Here is a 17188-nt window from a genome sequence, read left to right as displayed (position 1 = left end):
ATAATCTACCAAGATTTTATTTCTATAAAAAATTTTGTCAAAAGTTTATTTCTATAGAAAATTTTGTCAAAAGTTTATTTCTATAGAAAATTTTGTTAAAATTTTATTTCTGTAGAAATGTTTGCCAAAATTTTCTTTCTATAGAATATTTTGTCAAAATTTTTATTTCTATAGAAAATTTTGTGAAAATTTTATTTCTATAGAAAATTTTGTTAAAATTTTACTTCTGTAGAGAATTTTGTCAAAATTTTATGTCTACTTTGTCAAACTGAATTATATACGTATTGGATCGATCTTTTTTGATTTAATATATACCACGTATGGACTTACATACAATTTAGAAGATGGTGTTAGGAGGTTTTAAGATACCTTGCCATCGGCAAGCGTTACCGCAACTTAAGTAATTCGTTTGTAGATGGCAGTGTTTAGAAGAAGTTTCTACGCAATCAATGATGGAGGGTACATAAGCTTCGGCCTGGCCGAACTTACGGCCGTATATACTTGTTTTTTCATTAGATTTTTTGGAAACCTATTTAATAATTTTATTTAATGTAAAAAATAAATATTTAATTTCAGAGTAACCCAAATAAATTTAGACAACTTTTTATATTTCCCCTCAGCGTACAATTTAATAGAGAATTAGTAAGTTTTATATTAAAACTTTGGCTTTTTTTAAACTAGAATATTAATTTTATTATATCCTTCAAATCGATAACAACACAGTTTTATAAGTTTATATAGAATACTTCATTATTTCTCTAATTGTATCTAGTACAAATTTTATGAGATACGGTTTCCAAAGAAAAGTTGAATTCCTTACACTATTTGATAAAATGCCCCTAAATATAGTAAGTTACAAGATAAAATGAAGAATTAAAAAATTATATTTCATTACATGGTGTTAATTTTTAACAATTTTCATTATTGCTTCCATTTTTTCCAGCAAGATATGTGAAAAAATTACCTACGATGAATAAAAAAAGGATAAGTCAAAATGTCCAAACAGCGAGTTCAAATGAACTACTCTCTGTTCCACGTGGTCATAATTTTTATTAACAAAAAATATTGTATTAAAAACTTTCATCATAAGTTTTTATAATAAAGTCCTTTTGCTTAAAGAAAGTTTAATTTTAATGTATGAAAAATTTCAAAACGGTTTGATGTTCCTTAATTATTTAATTTCTCTGTACTGTGGAATGATTGATTTAAAAATAGTTTAGTCGTCGACATTTTAAAGAGACTGTTAACCAATTTTTATTATCGGGTTTCCCAAAAAATCTTATGGTGTTGTAAAAATGAACTAAAATACAATGTTATAGTTGAACTAAAATTAAAGAGAATTATAAACTAGACAAGTTGAAAAAAATCTTAAGGGCTAAATCATGGTCAATATTACTACAGTTTAGTTCATTTCGCAATGGAAAAGGGTTCACTGTTTTTTCAGTGCGAGTGACTCGATTCATTATTGCTTCTCCTGACTCATCTGGGAACATTGTATCTACTAAATTACAAGGTTTATTACAAACAGTACAAGCTGAATTGTCCCCAAACCATGTTGTAAAACAAGTTTTGTGAAAAGTGTGTTTACATTGTGTTAGCGCTAAGGGACGCTCGTTACCCAGTGCTTCATTACATATGGTGCTAGTAGCAACTGCTTTACTTGCTATAAAAACAAGAACAACAAAACTTTCTATAGAAATGAAATTTTGACAAAACTTTCTATAGTAATAAAATTTGACAATTTTTACATGGCTGTTAGAGGCCATATACTAACGAAATGTACCAAATTTCAACCGCATCGGATGACTTTTGCTCCTCCAAGAGGCTCCGGAGGTCAAATCTGGGCACCGGTTTATATGGGAGCTATATATAATTATGGACCGATATGGACCAATTTTTGCATGGTTGTTAGAGACCATATACTAACACCACGCACTAAATTTCAATTGGATCGGATGAATTTTTCTCATCCAAGAGGCTCCAGAGTTCAAATCTGGGGATCGGTTTATATGGGAGCTATATATAATTATGGACCGATATAGACCAATTTTTGCATGCTTGTTAGAGACCGTATACTAACATCAGGTACCCAATTTCAAACGGATCGGATGAATTTTGCCCCTCCAAGAGGCTCCGGAGGTCAAATCTGGGGATCGGTTTATATGGGAGCTATATATAATTATGGACCGATATGGACCAGTTTTTGCATGGTTATTAGAGACCATATACTAACACCACGTACCAAATTTCAATCGGGTAGGATGAAGTTTGCTCCTCCAAGAGGCTCCGGAGGTCAAATCTGGGGATCGGTTTATATGGGAGCTATATATATTTATGGACCGATATGGACCAATTTTTGCATGGTTGTTAGAGACCGTATACTAACATTAGGTACCAAATTTCAACCGGATCGGATGAATTTTGCCCTTCCAAGAGGCTCCGGAGGTCAAATCTGGGGATCGGTTTATATGGGGGCTATATATAATTATGGACCGATATGGACCAATTTTTGCATGGTTGTTAGAGACCGTATACTTAGACCACGTACCAAATTTCAACCGGATCGGATGAATTTTGCTGCTCCGGAAGGCTCCGCAAGCCAAATTTGGGGATCGGTTTATATGGGGGCTATACGTAAACGTGGGCCGATATGGCCCATTTTCAATACCATCCGACCTACATCAATAACAACTACTTGTGCCAAGTTTCAAGTCGGTAGCTAGTTTCGTTCGGAAGTTAGCGTGATTTCCACAGACGGAAGGACAGCTGGACAGACGGACAGATGGACGGACGGACGGATATGCTTAGATCGACTCAGAATTTCACCACGACCCAGAATATATATACTTTATGGGGTTTTAGAGCAATATTTCGATGTGTTACAAACGGAATGACAAAGTTAATATACCCCCATCCTATGGTGGAGGGTATAACAAGTATATACGGCCGTAAGTTCGGCCAGGCCGAAGCTTATGTACCCTCCATCATGGATTGCGTAGAAACTTCTTCTAAACACTGTCATCCACAATCGAATTACTTAAGTTGCGGTAACGCTTGCCGATGGCAAGGTATCTTAAAACCTCCTAACACCATCTTCTAAATTGTATGTAAGTCCATACGTGGTATATATTAAATCGAAAAAGATCGATCCAATACGTATATAATTCAGTTTGACAAAGTAGACATAAAATTTTGACAAAATTTTCTACAGAAATAAAATTTTAACAAAATTTTCTATAGAAATAAAATTTTCACAAAATTTTCTATAGAAATAAAAATTTTGACACAATATTCTATAAAAATAAAATTTTGACCAAAATTTCTACAGAAATAAAATTTGAACAAAATTTTCTCTAGAAATAAACTTTTGACAAAATTTTCTGTAGAAATAAAATTTTGAAAATGATGAAAATTTTATTATGAACCGAATAAAATTTTAACAAAATTTTCTCTAGAAATAACATTTTGACAAAATTTTCTATAGAAATAACATTTTGGTAGATTATTTTTGGCTCTAGTGGCAACCATGATTATGAACCGATATGGACCAATTTTTGTGTAATTGGACCAATTTTGGTATGGTTGTTAGCGACCATGTACTAACACCACATTCCTAATTTGAACCGGATCGGATGAATTTTGCTCCTCCAAGAGGCTCCGGAGGTCAAATCTGGAGAATGTTTTATATGGGGCTATATATAATTATGGACCGATATGGACCAATTCTGACACGGTTGTTAAAGATCATATACTAACACCATGTTCCAAATTACAACCGGCTTGGATGAAATTTGCTTCTCTTGGAGACTTCGCAAGCCAAATCTGGGGATCGGTTTATATGAGGGCTATATATAGTTATGGGTCGATGTGGACCAATTTTTGCGTGATTGTTAGAGACCATATACCAACACCATGTACCAAATTTCAGCCGGATCGGATGAAATATGCTTCTCTTAGAGGCTCCACAAGCCAAATCTGGGGATCGGTTTATATGGGGGCTATATATAATTAAGGACCGATATGGACCAATTTTTGCATGGTTGTTAGAGACCATATACCAACATCATGTACCAAATTTCAGCCGGATCGGATGAAATTTTCTTCTCTTTGAGGCTCCGCAAGCCAAATCTGGGGATCGGTTTATATGGGGGCTATACGTAAAAGTGGACCGATATTGCCCATTTTCAATACCATCCGACCTACATCGATAACAACTACTTGTGCCAAGTTTCAAGTCGATAGCTTGTTTCGTTCGGATTTCAACAGACGGACGGACGGACATGCTTAGATCGACTCAGAATTTCACCACGACCCAGAATATATATACTTTATGGGGTCTTAGAGCAATATTTCGATGTGTTACAAACGGAATGACAAAGTTAATATACCCCCATCCTATGATGGAGGGTATAACAAGTATATACGGCCGTAAGTTCGGCCAGGCCGAAGCTTATGTACCCTCCTCATGGATTGCGTAGAAACTTCATCTAAACACTGCCATCCACAATCGAATTACTTAAGTTGCAGTAACGCTTGCCGATGGCAAGGTATCTTAAAATTTCCTAACACCATCTTCTAAATTGTATGTAAGTCCATACGTGCTATATATTAAATCAAAAAAGATCGATCCAATACGTATATAATTCAGTTTGACAAAGTATATATAAAATTTTGACAAAATTTTCTACAGAAATAAAATTTTAACAAAATTTTCTATAGAAATAAAATTTTCACAAAATTTTCTATAGAAATAGAAATTTTGACAAAATTTTCTATAGAAAGAAAATTTTGAAAAAAATTTCTACAGAAATAAAATTTTAACAAAATTTTTTATAGAATAAACTTTTGACAAAATTTTCTATAGAAATAAAATCTTGGTAGATTATTTCTGGCTCGAGTGGCCACCATGATTATGAGCCTAATAATATTTGAACAAAATTTTCTGTAAAAATAAAATTTTGACAAAATTTTCTATAGAAATAAAATTTTGACAATGATGAAAATTTTATTATGAACCGAATAAAATTTTAACAAAATTTTCTCTAGAAATAAAATTTTGACAAAATTTTCTATAGAAATAAAATTTTGGTAGATTATTTTTGGCTCTAGTGGCAACCATGATTATGAACCGATATGGACCAATTTTTGTGTGATTGGACCAATTTTGGTATGGTTGTTAGCGACCATATACTAACACCACGTTCCTAATTTGAACCGGATCGGATGAATTTTGCTCCTCCAAGAGGCTCCGGAGGTCAAATCTGGAGAACGTTTTATATGGGGGCTATATATAATTATGGACCGATATGGACCAAATCTGGCACGGTTGTTAAAGATCATATACTAACACCATGTTCCAAATTACAACCGGATTGGATGAAATTTGCTTCTCTTGGAGACTTCGCAAGCCAAATCTGGGGATCGGTTTATATGGGGGCTATATATAATTATGAACCGATGTGGACCAATTTTTGCATAGTTGTTAGAGACCATATACCAATATCATGTACCAAATTTCAGCCGGATCGGATGAAATACGCTTCTCTTAGAGGCTCCACAAGCCAAATCTGGGGATCGGTTTATATGGGGGCTATATATAATTAAGGACCGATATGGACCAATTTTTGCAGGGTTGTTAGAGACCATATACCAACATCATGTACCAAATTTCAGCCGGATCGGATGAAATTTTCTTCTCTTTGAGGCTCCGCAAGCCAAATCTGGGGATCGGTTTATATGGGGGCTATATATAATTATGGACCGATGTGAACCAGTTTTTGCACGGTAGTTAGAGACCATATACCAACACCATGTACCAAATTTCAGCCGGATCGGATGAAATTTGCTTCTCTTTTAGGCTCCACAAGCCAAATCAGGGGATCGGTTTATATGGGGGCTATATATAGTTATGGACCGATGTGGACCAATTTTTGCATGGTTGTTACAGACCATATACTAACATCATGTACCAAATTTCAGCCGGATCGGATGAAATTTGCCTCTCTTAGAGCAATCGCAAGCCAAATTTGGGGGTCCGTTTATATGGGAGCTATACGTAAAAGTGGACCGATATGGCCCATCAATACCATCCGACCTACATCGATAACAACTACTTGTGCCAAGTTTCAAGTCGATAGCTTATTTCGTTCGGAAGTTAGCGTGATTTCAACAGACGGACGGACGGACGGACATGCTTAGATCGACTCAGAATTTCACCATGACCCAGAATATATACTTTATGGGGTCTTAGAGCAATATTTCGATGTGTTACAAACGGAATGACACAGTTAATATATCCCCATTCTATGATGGAGGGTATAACAAGTAAGGAAAGTCTAAAGTCGGGGGCCGACTATATTATACCCTGCGCCACTTTGTAGATCTAAATTTTCGATACCATATCACATCCGTCAAATGTGTTGGCACGCATAGCTACAATACTAATTCTACTCCCTGTGCAAAATTTCAACTAAATCGGAGTTAAAAATTGGCCTCTGTGGTCATATGAGTGTAAATCGGGCGACAGCTATATATGGGAGATATATCTAAATCTGAACCGATTTCAACCAAATTTGGCACGCATAGCTACAATGCTAATTCTACTCCCAGTGCAAAATTTCAACTAAATCGGAGCAAAAAATTGGCCTCTGTGGTCATATGAGTGTAAATCGGCCGAAAGCTATATATGGGAGCTATATCTAAATCTGAACCGATTTCAACCAAATTTGACACGCATAGCTACAATGCTAATTCTACTCCCTGTGCAAAATTTCAACTAAATCGGAGCAAAAAATTGGCCTCTGTGGGCAAATGAGTGTAAATCGGGTGAAAGCTATATATGGGAGCTATATCTAAATCTGAACCGATTTGGCTGATATTTTGCAAGTTTTTCGAGACTCATAAAATATTTCGATGTACGGAATTTGAGGAAGTTCGGTTGATATACACGCCAATTATGACCAGATCGGTGAAAAATATATATGGCGGCTATATCTAAATCTGAACCGATTTTTTCCAAAATCAATAGAGATCGTCTTTGAGCCGAAACAGGACCCTATACCAAATTTTAGGACAATCGGACTAAAACTGCGAGCTGTACTTTGCACACAAAAATACATCAACAGACAGACAGACGGACAGACAGACAGACAGACAGACGGACATCGCTAAATCGACTCAGAATTTAATTCTAAGACGATCGGTATACTAAACGATGGGTCTCAGACTTTTCCTTCTTGGCGTTACATACAAATGCACAAACTTATTATACCCTGTTGTTTAAGTTCGAGTAAAGATTAATTGGACTTAATAGTGTTCGTTAGAATTTGTATACTACTTTTTGGTACATCCCTGCCAGAGTAGAAATGTCATAATTTGAATATTAATTTATCTTGTCAAAAGCCCCGCCTTCCGCCATCTTGGTTGAGAGCATCTCTCACTTTACTTGTTATCGATAAGCCAATTGGTGCGGTTGCAAATTTATCCATATCGTTGGAAATTATAGGTAATATTGTTTACCACTAATTATAATAGAAAACACCTTAATAAAACCTTCTGCTCTTGTTATATATTGAAAATATTAAACTATCGTGTTTTTATTTTTCTCTATATTTCCATACTTTTCGCATTCGGCGAACATTTTGATCCATTCGTACCGGATAATTGGACTTCGGAGTGGAAGAATTGGTTTAACCGGTGTTTTTCTTGGTTTTTGTTATAGACACAGTCCACCTGACCTGGTCATCAATTTCACCTTAAACTCAAACCAATCAGTTCATCATCCTCAACATCTGTTTCATCGTTTTATAAGGTAAGTGCAGTGCATTTTCCCTTATAAAGTGAGTTCGCGGTCGGTGCAACAACAAATATAGTGGTCGTCCGTCCATTTAAAGAAAAAAAAGGTTGTTTTACAACGCTACGCGATCGGTTTTTATTATAAATATTCCTAAAAGTGGTGTACAAGTTCAGTGATATCAGTGAATATTAGTGTTTTTTTTTATTTAAAGTGGTTTATTTGCCTTTATTTGCGTGAAAATATCGTTTTTCATTGTTTTTAAGTAAATTTTCATTTGCCGACGGCAAAACGCATTCAAGGTTTTTGTTTTTGTATTTCCATTTTGACGTCTGTGCAAATAATTTCGGAGAGAAATAACTTAAAGTACATATTTTCACCACTTTCGTACACTAATATTCACTATACACATATATCACTCTCTTTGTTTCGTATATTCACCACTTTTTCGCGTTTTCTGTGCTGAAATTTCATTTATTAATTATTGTTTCGTTCATTTGCATACATTTGAGAACATACAAAAGCTTTTATTTTGTTTTGTTCTCATCAGTGTTGCGCTCTTAGTCGATTGCTATAGTATAGTGACTAATCGGGCACATCTCGTACTATCGTGTTATCGGATATCGATCATCATTTGAATTCTTAAGGGGGCTATACACTACGTGTAATTCCCACATTAGAATTCAAGTTGAATTCAAAGGTTTGAATATTTCCCGGTTGGAATCGGGGCTTGAATTAAAACTCGGTATATTTTGAAACTTTTACGCTCTCACACTGAGAGAAATTATTCGATCATTCAAATATTTGGTAAATTTTGAATATTTATTGGACAGGTATTTATTATTATTGATTTATTTATACCTTTGTTTATTATTATTATTATTATAATTTTTCTTGTGTCAAGCGTTCGGGGGTAATATTTTGTGCACCCTACATTCAGTATTTTCGGTTTCTGCGAACGTTTGATCTTTTGTCGGATTTTCGCGAGTTGTGGACTCGAATTAATCTTTGTAACTCGAGTTACTTTTGCGTATTTTGCTATTTTTATTGAACGGAACCTTGTCTGAGTTTGGTAATTTTATTGGCCGTTGCTTCTTGGCTATATTGTAATTTCGTATTTGGTTACATTCTTCAATTTGGTAGTTGAACGTAAAGTTAGAATGTCTGTATCTCCCTTTGATCGCTTTATTCGCGTTTCGGACGCTCTTATTAAATTCCACGCCCATTTTAATGCCATGAAAGATGAGGAGTTAGACGTCTATAGCCTCGAGATTCGAAGTGAGGAATTGGGGAAGTTGTGGACAAAGGTTCAGGATTGCTTTGAGGAATGCGTGGCTAGTTTACAGGGTGCCGGAACAACGCAAACGAGCGATATTGAATCGGTGGACGGGAAATATGACGCGTCCCATCAGGCTTATATGAATTGTTTGTCCGCGATAAATCGAAAATTGGGCCAGTTTCGTCGGTCACGTAGATCATCGATCACTTCGTCTGCGTCTTCGGTCGTTGCAGCATCGAGACGGAGTATCGGGTCTCATAAATCGACTCAAGGATCCGAAGCGATTTGGGCTAATAACGCGACTACTTCGATACCGGCTGATCGGGATGGGCAGTCGCTGCCTAATGGCAAAGCCGGGTTTAGGGGTGAAGTGGCCGTTAGTGGCCCTCCACTTTGTGATATGGTTCACAATTTGGCGTTGCCACCGTGCGATACGGATGTATTTGAGGGCAATTTTCTAGACTGGCCTACATTCCGGGATTTATTTCAAGCAGTTTATGTTAACAATTCAAGATTAACGGACGTCGAGCGTTTGTGTCATCTTGTGCGGAAGACCAGTGGCGAAGCTAGGGAAATTGTCTCGAAGTTTCCGCTGACACATCGAAGTTTTGCCCTCGCGTGGAAGGCCCTCGTTGATGCATACGACAATAAGCGGGTTCTAGTTCACAATCAACTTAAGTCTCTCTTTGCAATTTCGGCAGTATCGGTAGAGACAAGTGCGGGTTTGAAATCGATTCAACGTGGAATCAATGGCTGTCTTTCGGCATTGAATACGTACGAAGTTTCGACAGATAATTGGGACCAGATACTCGTTTTTATTTGCCTTCAACGTTTGCCGCGGCTCACACAGACTCTTTGGGAGCAGAGTGTTAGGGACAAATCAGCCCTTTCGTCGTGGGCGGATTTAGACGCTTTTTTGTCCGAAAGGGTTCGTACGTTGATGTGTTTGCATGATTTGCGGGAAGACACGTCTTCGAAGCGTTCTCAGGAAAAGAAGGTAAAAGCGCATTTTACCAATGCGTCTTCTTCTAAATCGTCGCGTGCTTCGTCGGAATCTAAGTGCGTTATTTGTCCTAAACATAATCATAGACTTTCGGCTTGCGTTAAATTTGGTAAACTCTCGGTATCGGAACGTTACATAGTGGTAAAACGTAACCGGTTGTGCTTGAATTGCTTAATGAAAGGTCATGAGATGAAGGATTGTCCAAGACAATATTCGTGTGCAAAATGTAATTCGAGACATCATTCGCTATTGCATCGCGATTCTACGCCGTCTAATAGCGCGACTTCGGCGACGGGTTCGACCAACACCTTGTCGAGTTCAGCGGCTAGTTTTCAACCGAGAACTATGCCTTCGGTTGATCAGCCGCAACCTTCTACCTCGTCGGCGTGCCTACCTCGCCAGGCATTTCATACGACGCAAAATAGGGCCGTGCTTTTGGGAACTGCGATGATTAATATCATGCACGATGGGGTTTCATATCCGGCACGCGCTTTGATTGACCCCGCTTCAGAATCTTCGTTTCTGACGGAACGCTTTCGAAATCGGGTGAAACTACCGGTTCACGCGGCTAATGTTACAATTTCGGGGGTAAATAGCGCAATTTCGGCCAAATCGAGTAAAATGTGTAATTTGAAAATCGGATCTCCACTCAACGCGTCGGTTTTGTTGGAAACTATGGCTATAGTGCTCCAATCTATATCCGGGAATTTACCTTCCTTTACGGTGTCGCAGGAAGTTTTGTCTCAGATTCCGGATATTCGCTTAGCTGATCCGAATCTTTTCGTGTCGAGACCGGTCGATATTCTACTAGGCGCTGACTTGTACCCGAGAATACTATTAGAAGGTTGCCGGCAGATTGCGGCTCAATCATTGATAGCACAGAACAGTGTTTTCGGCTGGCTAGTAACGGGTCCGATTTCTACATCGCAAATTCAAACATTTACTACGACTATAGCGGTTGATGAAGAGGAAAATTTAGATAGAACACTTTTACGGTTTTGGGAGTTGGAGGAAACACCACGTAAAGGGGTTTTGTCCCCCTCCGATAAGTTCTGTGAGGAAAATTACGTTCGGACAACGCGCAGAGATTCGGAAGGTAGATATATAGTTACACTTCCGCTAAAGGAAGAGCTCGGTCCTCGTGGATATTTGGGTGAGTCCCGAACAACTGCTTTGAGGCAATTTTATCGTAATGAATCGTCATTATCGAAAAGGCCGGACGTGAAATCAGTTTATGATAGTGTTGTTAAAGAATATTTGCATTTGGATCACATGAGGCCAGTATCCGCCATTTCTGCAAGTGATACACTTTCGTGTTATCTTCCATATCATCCTGTCATTAACCTCGAGAAGAAGACTTCCAAACTTCGCGTCGTATTTAATGCGTCTAATAAAACGTCCAACGGGAATAGTCTTAACGATATCCTTCACGTAGGTCCCACTTTGCAGCAGGACTTAGTCCTTCTTATTGTGCGATGGCGACTATTTAAATACGTGTTCAACTGCGATATTACACAGATGTATAGGCAGATTCGAGTGGACTCTTCTCATGCTCCGTTGCAGAGAATTGTTTTTAGGGATTCTCCGACAAGGACAGTCCAGGACTATGAACTACAAACGGTGACCTTCGGTGTAAACTGTGCACCATATCTCGCGATACGGACACTGTTACAGTTAGCTGAAGACACTGAGGAGGAGTTTCCACTCGCGGCCGATATATTACGTAAATGTATGTACGTTGATGACGTTTTGACCGGAACTCATGACCTTGAAACTGCGATAATGGCTCGGGATCAATTAATCGCGGCGCTTGCGACGGCTAAATTTGAACTGCGGAAATGGACATCGAATTATAGAGAAATTTTAGATTCACTACCGCCGGAATATTTGGTTGATGCTCAATTGCTGGCATTTGTCGAGGCTAGCAATTCGAAACCATTGGGTGTGAGATGGAATGCTCAATTGGATGCATTCTACTTCGCGGTCGAGCCTATAGCAAAAAGGTGTGGATACACTAAACGGGAAGTGTTGTCGGCTATCGCGAAATTATTCGACCCTGTCGGTTGGTTAGGTCCAGTGATAATTGTGGCAAAGATTATCATGCAGAAGGTTTGGCTTGATCGCGTCGGCTGGGATGAAATACTGCCTTCGGCAACGGCATCCGAGTGGGAAAAATTTGTAGATAGTTATCCGGATGTCAATTCGATAAATATTCCTCGGTGGATTCGTTACACACCGTGCACTTCGGCCGAGCTTCACGTATTTTCAGATGCCTCGGTTAAGGCATACGCGGGGGTAGTATATATTCGAGTTTTGGCCCCAAATGGCGAGATTGTCGTTAATTTGCTATCGTGCAAGACGAAAGTTGCTCCGTTGAAATCGGTTTCTTTGCCTCGTTTGGAGCTTTGCGGCGCTGTTTTAGCGTCCGAACTCGCAAGAACGGTCATTCGAGAAATCGGTATTGATTTTGGTCGAATTTATTGTTGGACGGATTCGACTATTGTACTAGCCTGGTTAAAGAAAACGCCTTCGGCTTGGACAACATTTGTCGCGAATAGGGTATGTCGCATTCAGGAGAACGTCGGTGGTACGAATTGGTATCATGTGAGGTCGGAGGATAATCCTGCTGATCTTGGCAGCCGCGGTGTGTCCCCTTCGGATTTGGCCGCCTCTCGACTTTGGTGGCATGGGCCTCAGTGGCTATCGTGTAGTCAATCGGAATGGCCGGTTCGTGACACTTCCTCTTTTGACACCGACGTAGAAATTCGGTCTGTGAAGGCACATGCTTCTTTCGTTAATTCATACGAGGATGTTCTCGATAGATTTTCTTCTCTGGATAGAGCGCTGCGTGTTATTTCATATGTTATGAGATTCTTTTATCGGACGCATCCCGCTCATAGGCGTGATTGTAGCTATGCGGATCACAGTTTATCATCGTCTGAGATTAGGGCAACTAAAAGTCGCTTGATAGTGCTTGCTCAAAAAATGAATTATGGTAATGAATATAAGGACTTGATGGATAGGTCTTCGTTAGGTACTGGCAGTTCACTTGTTTCTTTGAACCCGTTCCTTGATGAAATGGGTGTAATGCGGATGTATGGTCGTTTGAGCCGCTCGCCTATTCTTTCGTATTCGGAGCGGCACCCTATAATTTTGCCCTACAGCTGTCGATTCACGAAGCTTTTGGTGGAATTTGTTCATTTGATTTCCATTCATGGAGGAAATCAGTTGATGTTGCGTATTCTTCGTATAGAATACTGGATACCTCGGGTGAGGAATCTTATTCGTTCGGTTATACATAGGTGTAAACCATGTCTTTTGGAGAGGAAACGGGTTTGTAGTCAGGTGATGGCTCCTCTTCCTCCGGAAAGAACTGTTCTCGACAGACCTTTTACGACGACTGGCGTAGACTATGCAGGCCCCTTTGAGGTGAAGTCGTTCACCGGACGTTATTGTCGCATAACTAAAGGTTATGTGTGCGTTTTCGTGTGTTTTGCTACTAGGGCGATTCATTTGGAAGCGGTTTCCGACTTGTCGACTGCCGGCTTTCTTGCGGCATTTCATAGGTTTGTTGCTCGTCGGGGTTGTCCTGCGACCATTTTCTCGGACAATGGGACAAATTTTGTCGGTGCGTCGCGTGAGCTTGAACGAAATTTCCGGGATGTAATTAGGGGAAGCAGTGATGTCGTGTCCTCTAAGTTTGCACACCAGGGCCTATCGTGGCGATTTATCCCAGCTGGTGCGCCTCATATGGGAGGCCTTTGGGAAGCTGGGGTGAAGAGTTTTAAGTTGCATTTCAGAAGGCAAATAGGGAATGTTCGTTTCACGTTTGAAGAGTTTTCGACGGTGTTGGCTCGTATTGAGGCTTGTTTGAATTCAAGACCTCTTTGTCCCCAATCGGATAACCCGCAGGAGCTTGACGCTTTGACACCGGGTCATTTTCTTATAGGTGCCCCTCTACTCGCCCCTGCTGAGCCAGTTATAACCGAACAGCCTCTTTCGTTGGTGAATCGGTTTCGTAAGGTACAGGCTCTTGCACAACAGTTTTGTGTACGTTGGAAAGAGGAATATTTGAAGAATCTGCATATGAGATATAAGTGGAAATTTCCTCAGCGCGATGTTATGGTAAATGACCTAGTCGTTATTCGTCATGAACAGCTTCCACCAACTTCTTGGAAATTAGGTCGAGTCGTGTCGGTTCACCCGGGCGTAGATGGTCACATTCGGGTCGCGGATATACGTACGGAGAATGGCGTTGTAAGACGACCTATAGCTAAGTTGGTCTCATTGACCGACACTTCGGCGAACTCTTTGTAATTCGTATATTTTCTCGCAGTATCATGGAAAATACCTCGTGCTTCGCTGACGACTTGGAAAATTTCGAGGTTATTATGGATCAATCGGATGATGATACTGCGTGCCCCCTTGATATGTCGGCGGTCGAACGGGCATTGTTGGAGGAGCCGATGGCGATACCGTCGCCTGCCATTCCGGAGGTTCAGCTATCGCCCCAAGAAATTGAGAGTCCACCTCCGGTAGTTGTGGATGAGCCCGTGGTGGCGCCTGCTGTAGTAGAGGCTACTGATGTTGGTCGAACTCCTGCTCAATTGGTTTGCAGGGTTTGTGGAGGTCGTCACGCATTGCGGCGGTGTCGGAAGTTCCTCTCTCTTTCGATTGAGAAGAGGATACGTATGGTGGTACGACATCGCTATTGCTACAGATGTCTAGCACAGACCCACCAGTCGAAGGATTGTCCTAGCCGGCGTAGGTGCCCCAGTTGCTCCGGGGACCACAATGTTTTGTTACACGCTGCGGCTGTGGCGCCTCGAATTGAACATGGGAGCTCGAGGTCTGCTCAGCGGATTCGTAGTGGGAACCATACGAATCGTCCGTCCGATCTTGCTGTGGCACGGTCATATTCCGATTTTGGCGGCGTCGGAGTTCTGCCTCTGCAGAATGTCGTTACTCTGGCGCCCAGCCTCGTAGTCCGCGTGTCCCCCCATGGTGTGTCCGTTCCGGTCCGTGCAGTAATCGACAACTGCGCGCGCCAAAGCCAAATCTGTCGTTCTATGGTCGAGAACTTAGGGCTACCGGTTACAAATATTGAGGGGGTCCAATTTTGCCGGTTGACAGTATCGTCCGCTTATGATCCAGAGCAGCGACTGACGTTTACTGCTCGTGTGCACGATCTAGGTCGTGTGTTGACCCCCGCCGAAGCCGTGCCAGAACGGATCAAGGAATCCTTTTTGGGATTACCTTTGGCAGATCCGCAATTTTACCGAGTGGGACGGGTTGCGATCGTTTTTGGTCCTGAGGTGTATGGGCGAATCATAACACATAGGGTGTATACGTCGCCCGGTCTCCCGGTGGCTCATTATACAATCTTCGGTTGGGTTCTGTCCGGGTTGTGTAACTGCTAGGGTAAATGCGCGAGAGCCCCCCTTTTGGGTTCTAACGGCCCCCTTTTGGCCATCGTTTTATTGTATCTCTTCGCGAGAGCCCCCTTTTTGGGGTTCTAACGGGTCCCCTTTTGACCCATCGATATATTGTCGCGAGAGCCCCCCTTTTGGGTTCTACCAGGTCCCCTTCTGACCTTACGTAATATCTAGTCTTAGGTTGAATTTGAAAAGATAAATGAATTAATAAATTGGATTTATGGTAAATGAACTGAAGGAAACTCACTTTGCACTGCACTTAGCCTCATTTTGTATTTTAAGTTTAGTTTTAGTTACAACATACCTTGATGTTGCAAGGCGGCCGGCAATGTTTAAGTTCGAGTAAAGATTAATTGGACTTAATAGTGTTCGTTAGAATTTGTATACTACTTTTTGGTACATCCCTGCCAGAGTAGAAATGTCATAATTTGAATATTAATTTATCTTGTCAAAAGCCCCGCCTTCCGCCATCTTGGTTGAGAGCATCTCTCACTTTACTTGTTATCGATAAGCCAATTGGTGCGGTTGCAAATTTATCCATATCGTTGGAAATTATAGGTAATATTGTTTACCATTAATTATAATAGAAAACACCTTAATAAAACCTTCTGCTCTTGTTATATATTGAAAATATTAAACTATCGTGTTTTTATTTTTCTCTATATTTCCATACTTTTCGCATTCGGCGAACACCTGTACCACAGTAGTGGTGAAGGGTATAAATATGGGAAACATTTAAATCTGAATCAATTCTAAGGAAACTTCGCAAAGTTTATTTATGATTTATCGCTCGATATATATGTATTAGAAGTTTAGGAAAGTTAGAGTCATTTTTACAACTTTTCGACTAAGCAGTGGCGATTTTACAAGGAAAATGTTGGTATTTTGACCATTTTTGTCGAAATCAGAAAAACATATATATGGGAGCTATATCTAAATCTGAACCGATGTCAACCAAATTTGGCACACATCACTATATTACTAATTGTACTTCTAGTGCAAAATTTCAACCAAATTGGGCCAAAACTCTGGCTTCTGGGGCCATATAAGTCCATATCGGGCGAAAAATATATATGGAAGCAATATCTAAATCTGAACCGATTTCAATCAAATTTGGCACACATGACTATACTACCAATTGTACTCCTTGTGCAAAATTTCAAGCTAATCGGGATAAAACTCTGGCTTCTGGGTCCATATAAGTGCATATAGGGCGAAAGATATATATGGGAGCTATATCTAAATCTGAATCGATTTCAACCAAATTTGGCACACATAGCTACAATGCTAAATCTACTCGCTGTGCAAAATTTCAACCAAATTGGGTCAAAACTCTGGCTTTTAGAACCATATTAGTCCATATCGGGCGAAAGATATATATGGGAGCTATATCTAAATCTGACCCGATTTCAATCAAATTTTGCACACTTGACTATACTACTAATTGTACTCCTTGTGCAAAATTTCAACCAAATTCAGCAACAAAATCTGACTTCTGGGGCCATATAAGTGCATATCGGGCGAAAGATATATATGGCAGCTATATCTAAATCTGAACCGATTTCATTCAAATTTTGCACACTTGACTATACGACTAAGTGTTATGTTTGTACAAAATTTCAGGTAAATCGGTATAAAACTCTGGCTGCTGGGTCCATATTAGTGCATATCGGGCGAAA

General features: G+C 39.8%; 2 protein-coding genes and 1 long non-coding RNA gene across 4 annotated transcripts in view; 2 read left to right on the top strand and 1 right to left on the bottom strand.

Annotated features, from left to right (window-relative positions):
* LOC142225539 (uncharacterized) overlaps window positions 1-17188 on the top strand; it is an 801202-nt gene that overhangs the window by 91400 nt on the left and 692614 nt on the right. The gene's annotated exons all lie outside the window — the stretch shown is intronic.
* LOC142225537 (venom allergen-1-like) overlaps window positions 1-17188 on the bottom strand; it is a 196216-nt gene that overhangs the window by 168753 nt on the left and 10275 nt on the right. The window lies entirely within an intron of this gene.
* Window positions 7458-16147, top strand: LOC142225535 (uncharacterized). Its single transcript, XM_075295324.1, has 3 exons — window positions 7458-7504; window positions 7721-7810; window positions 14411-16147. Exon 3 carries the CDS (start codon window positions 14415-14417, stop codon window positions 15492-15494), a length of 1080 nt encoding a protein of 359 aa, XP_075151439.1. The 5' UTR covers window positions 7458-7504; window positions 7721-7810; window positions 14411-14414; the 3' UTR covers window positions 15495-16147.

This window comes from Haematobia irritans, chromosome 2 (genome assembly GCF_050003625.1).
Source record: "Haematobia irritans isolate KBUSLIRL chromosome 2, ASM5000362v1, whole genome shotgun sequence".
In the NCBI taxonomy this organism is placed as follows: domain Eukaryota; kingdom Metazoa; phylum Arthropoda; class Insecta; order Diptera; family Muscidae; genus Haematobia; species Haematobia irritans.
This window is presented reverse-complemented; position numbering and strand designations above follow the sequence as displayed.

What these genes read in the sequence shown, in the direction of transcription:
- LOC142225535 (XM_075295324.1), top strand. Translation starts at nt 14,415, where the DNA reads ATGGAAAATACCTCGTGCTTCGCTGACGACTTGGAAAATTTCGAGGTT.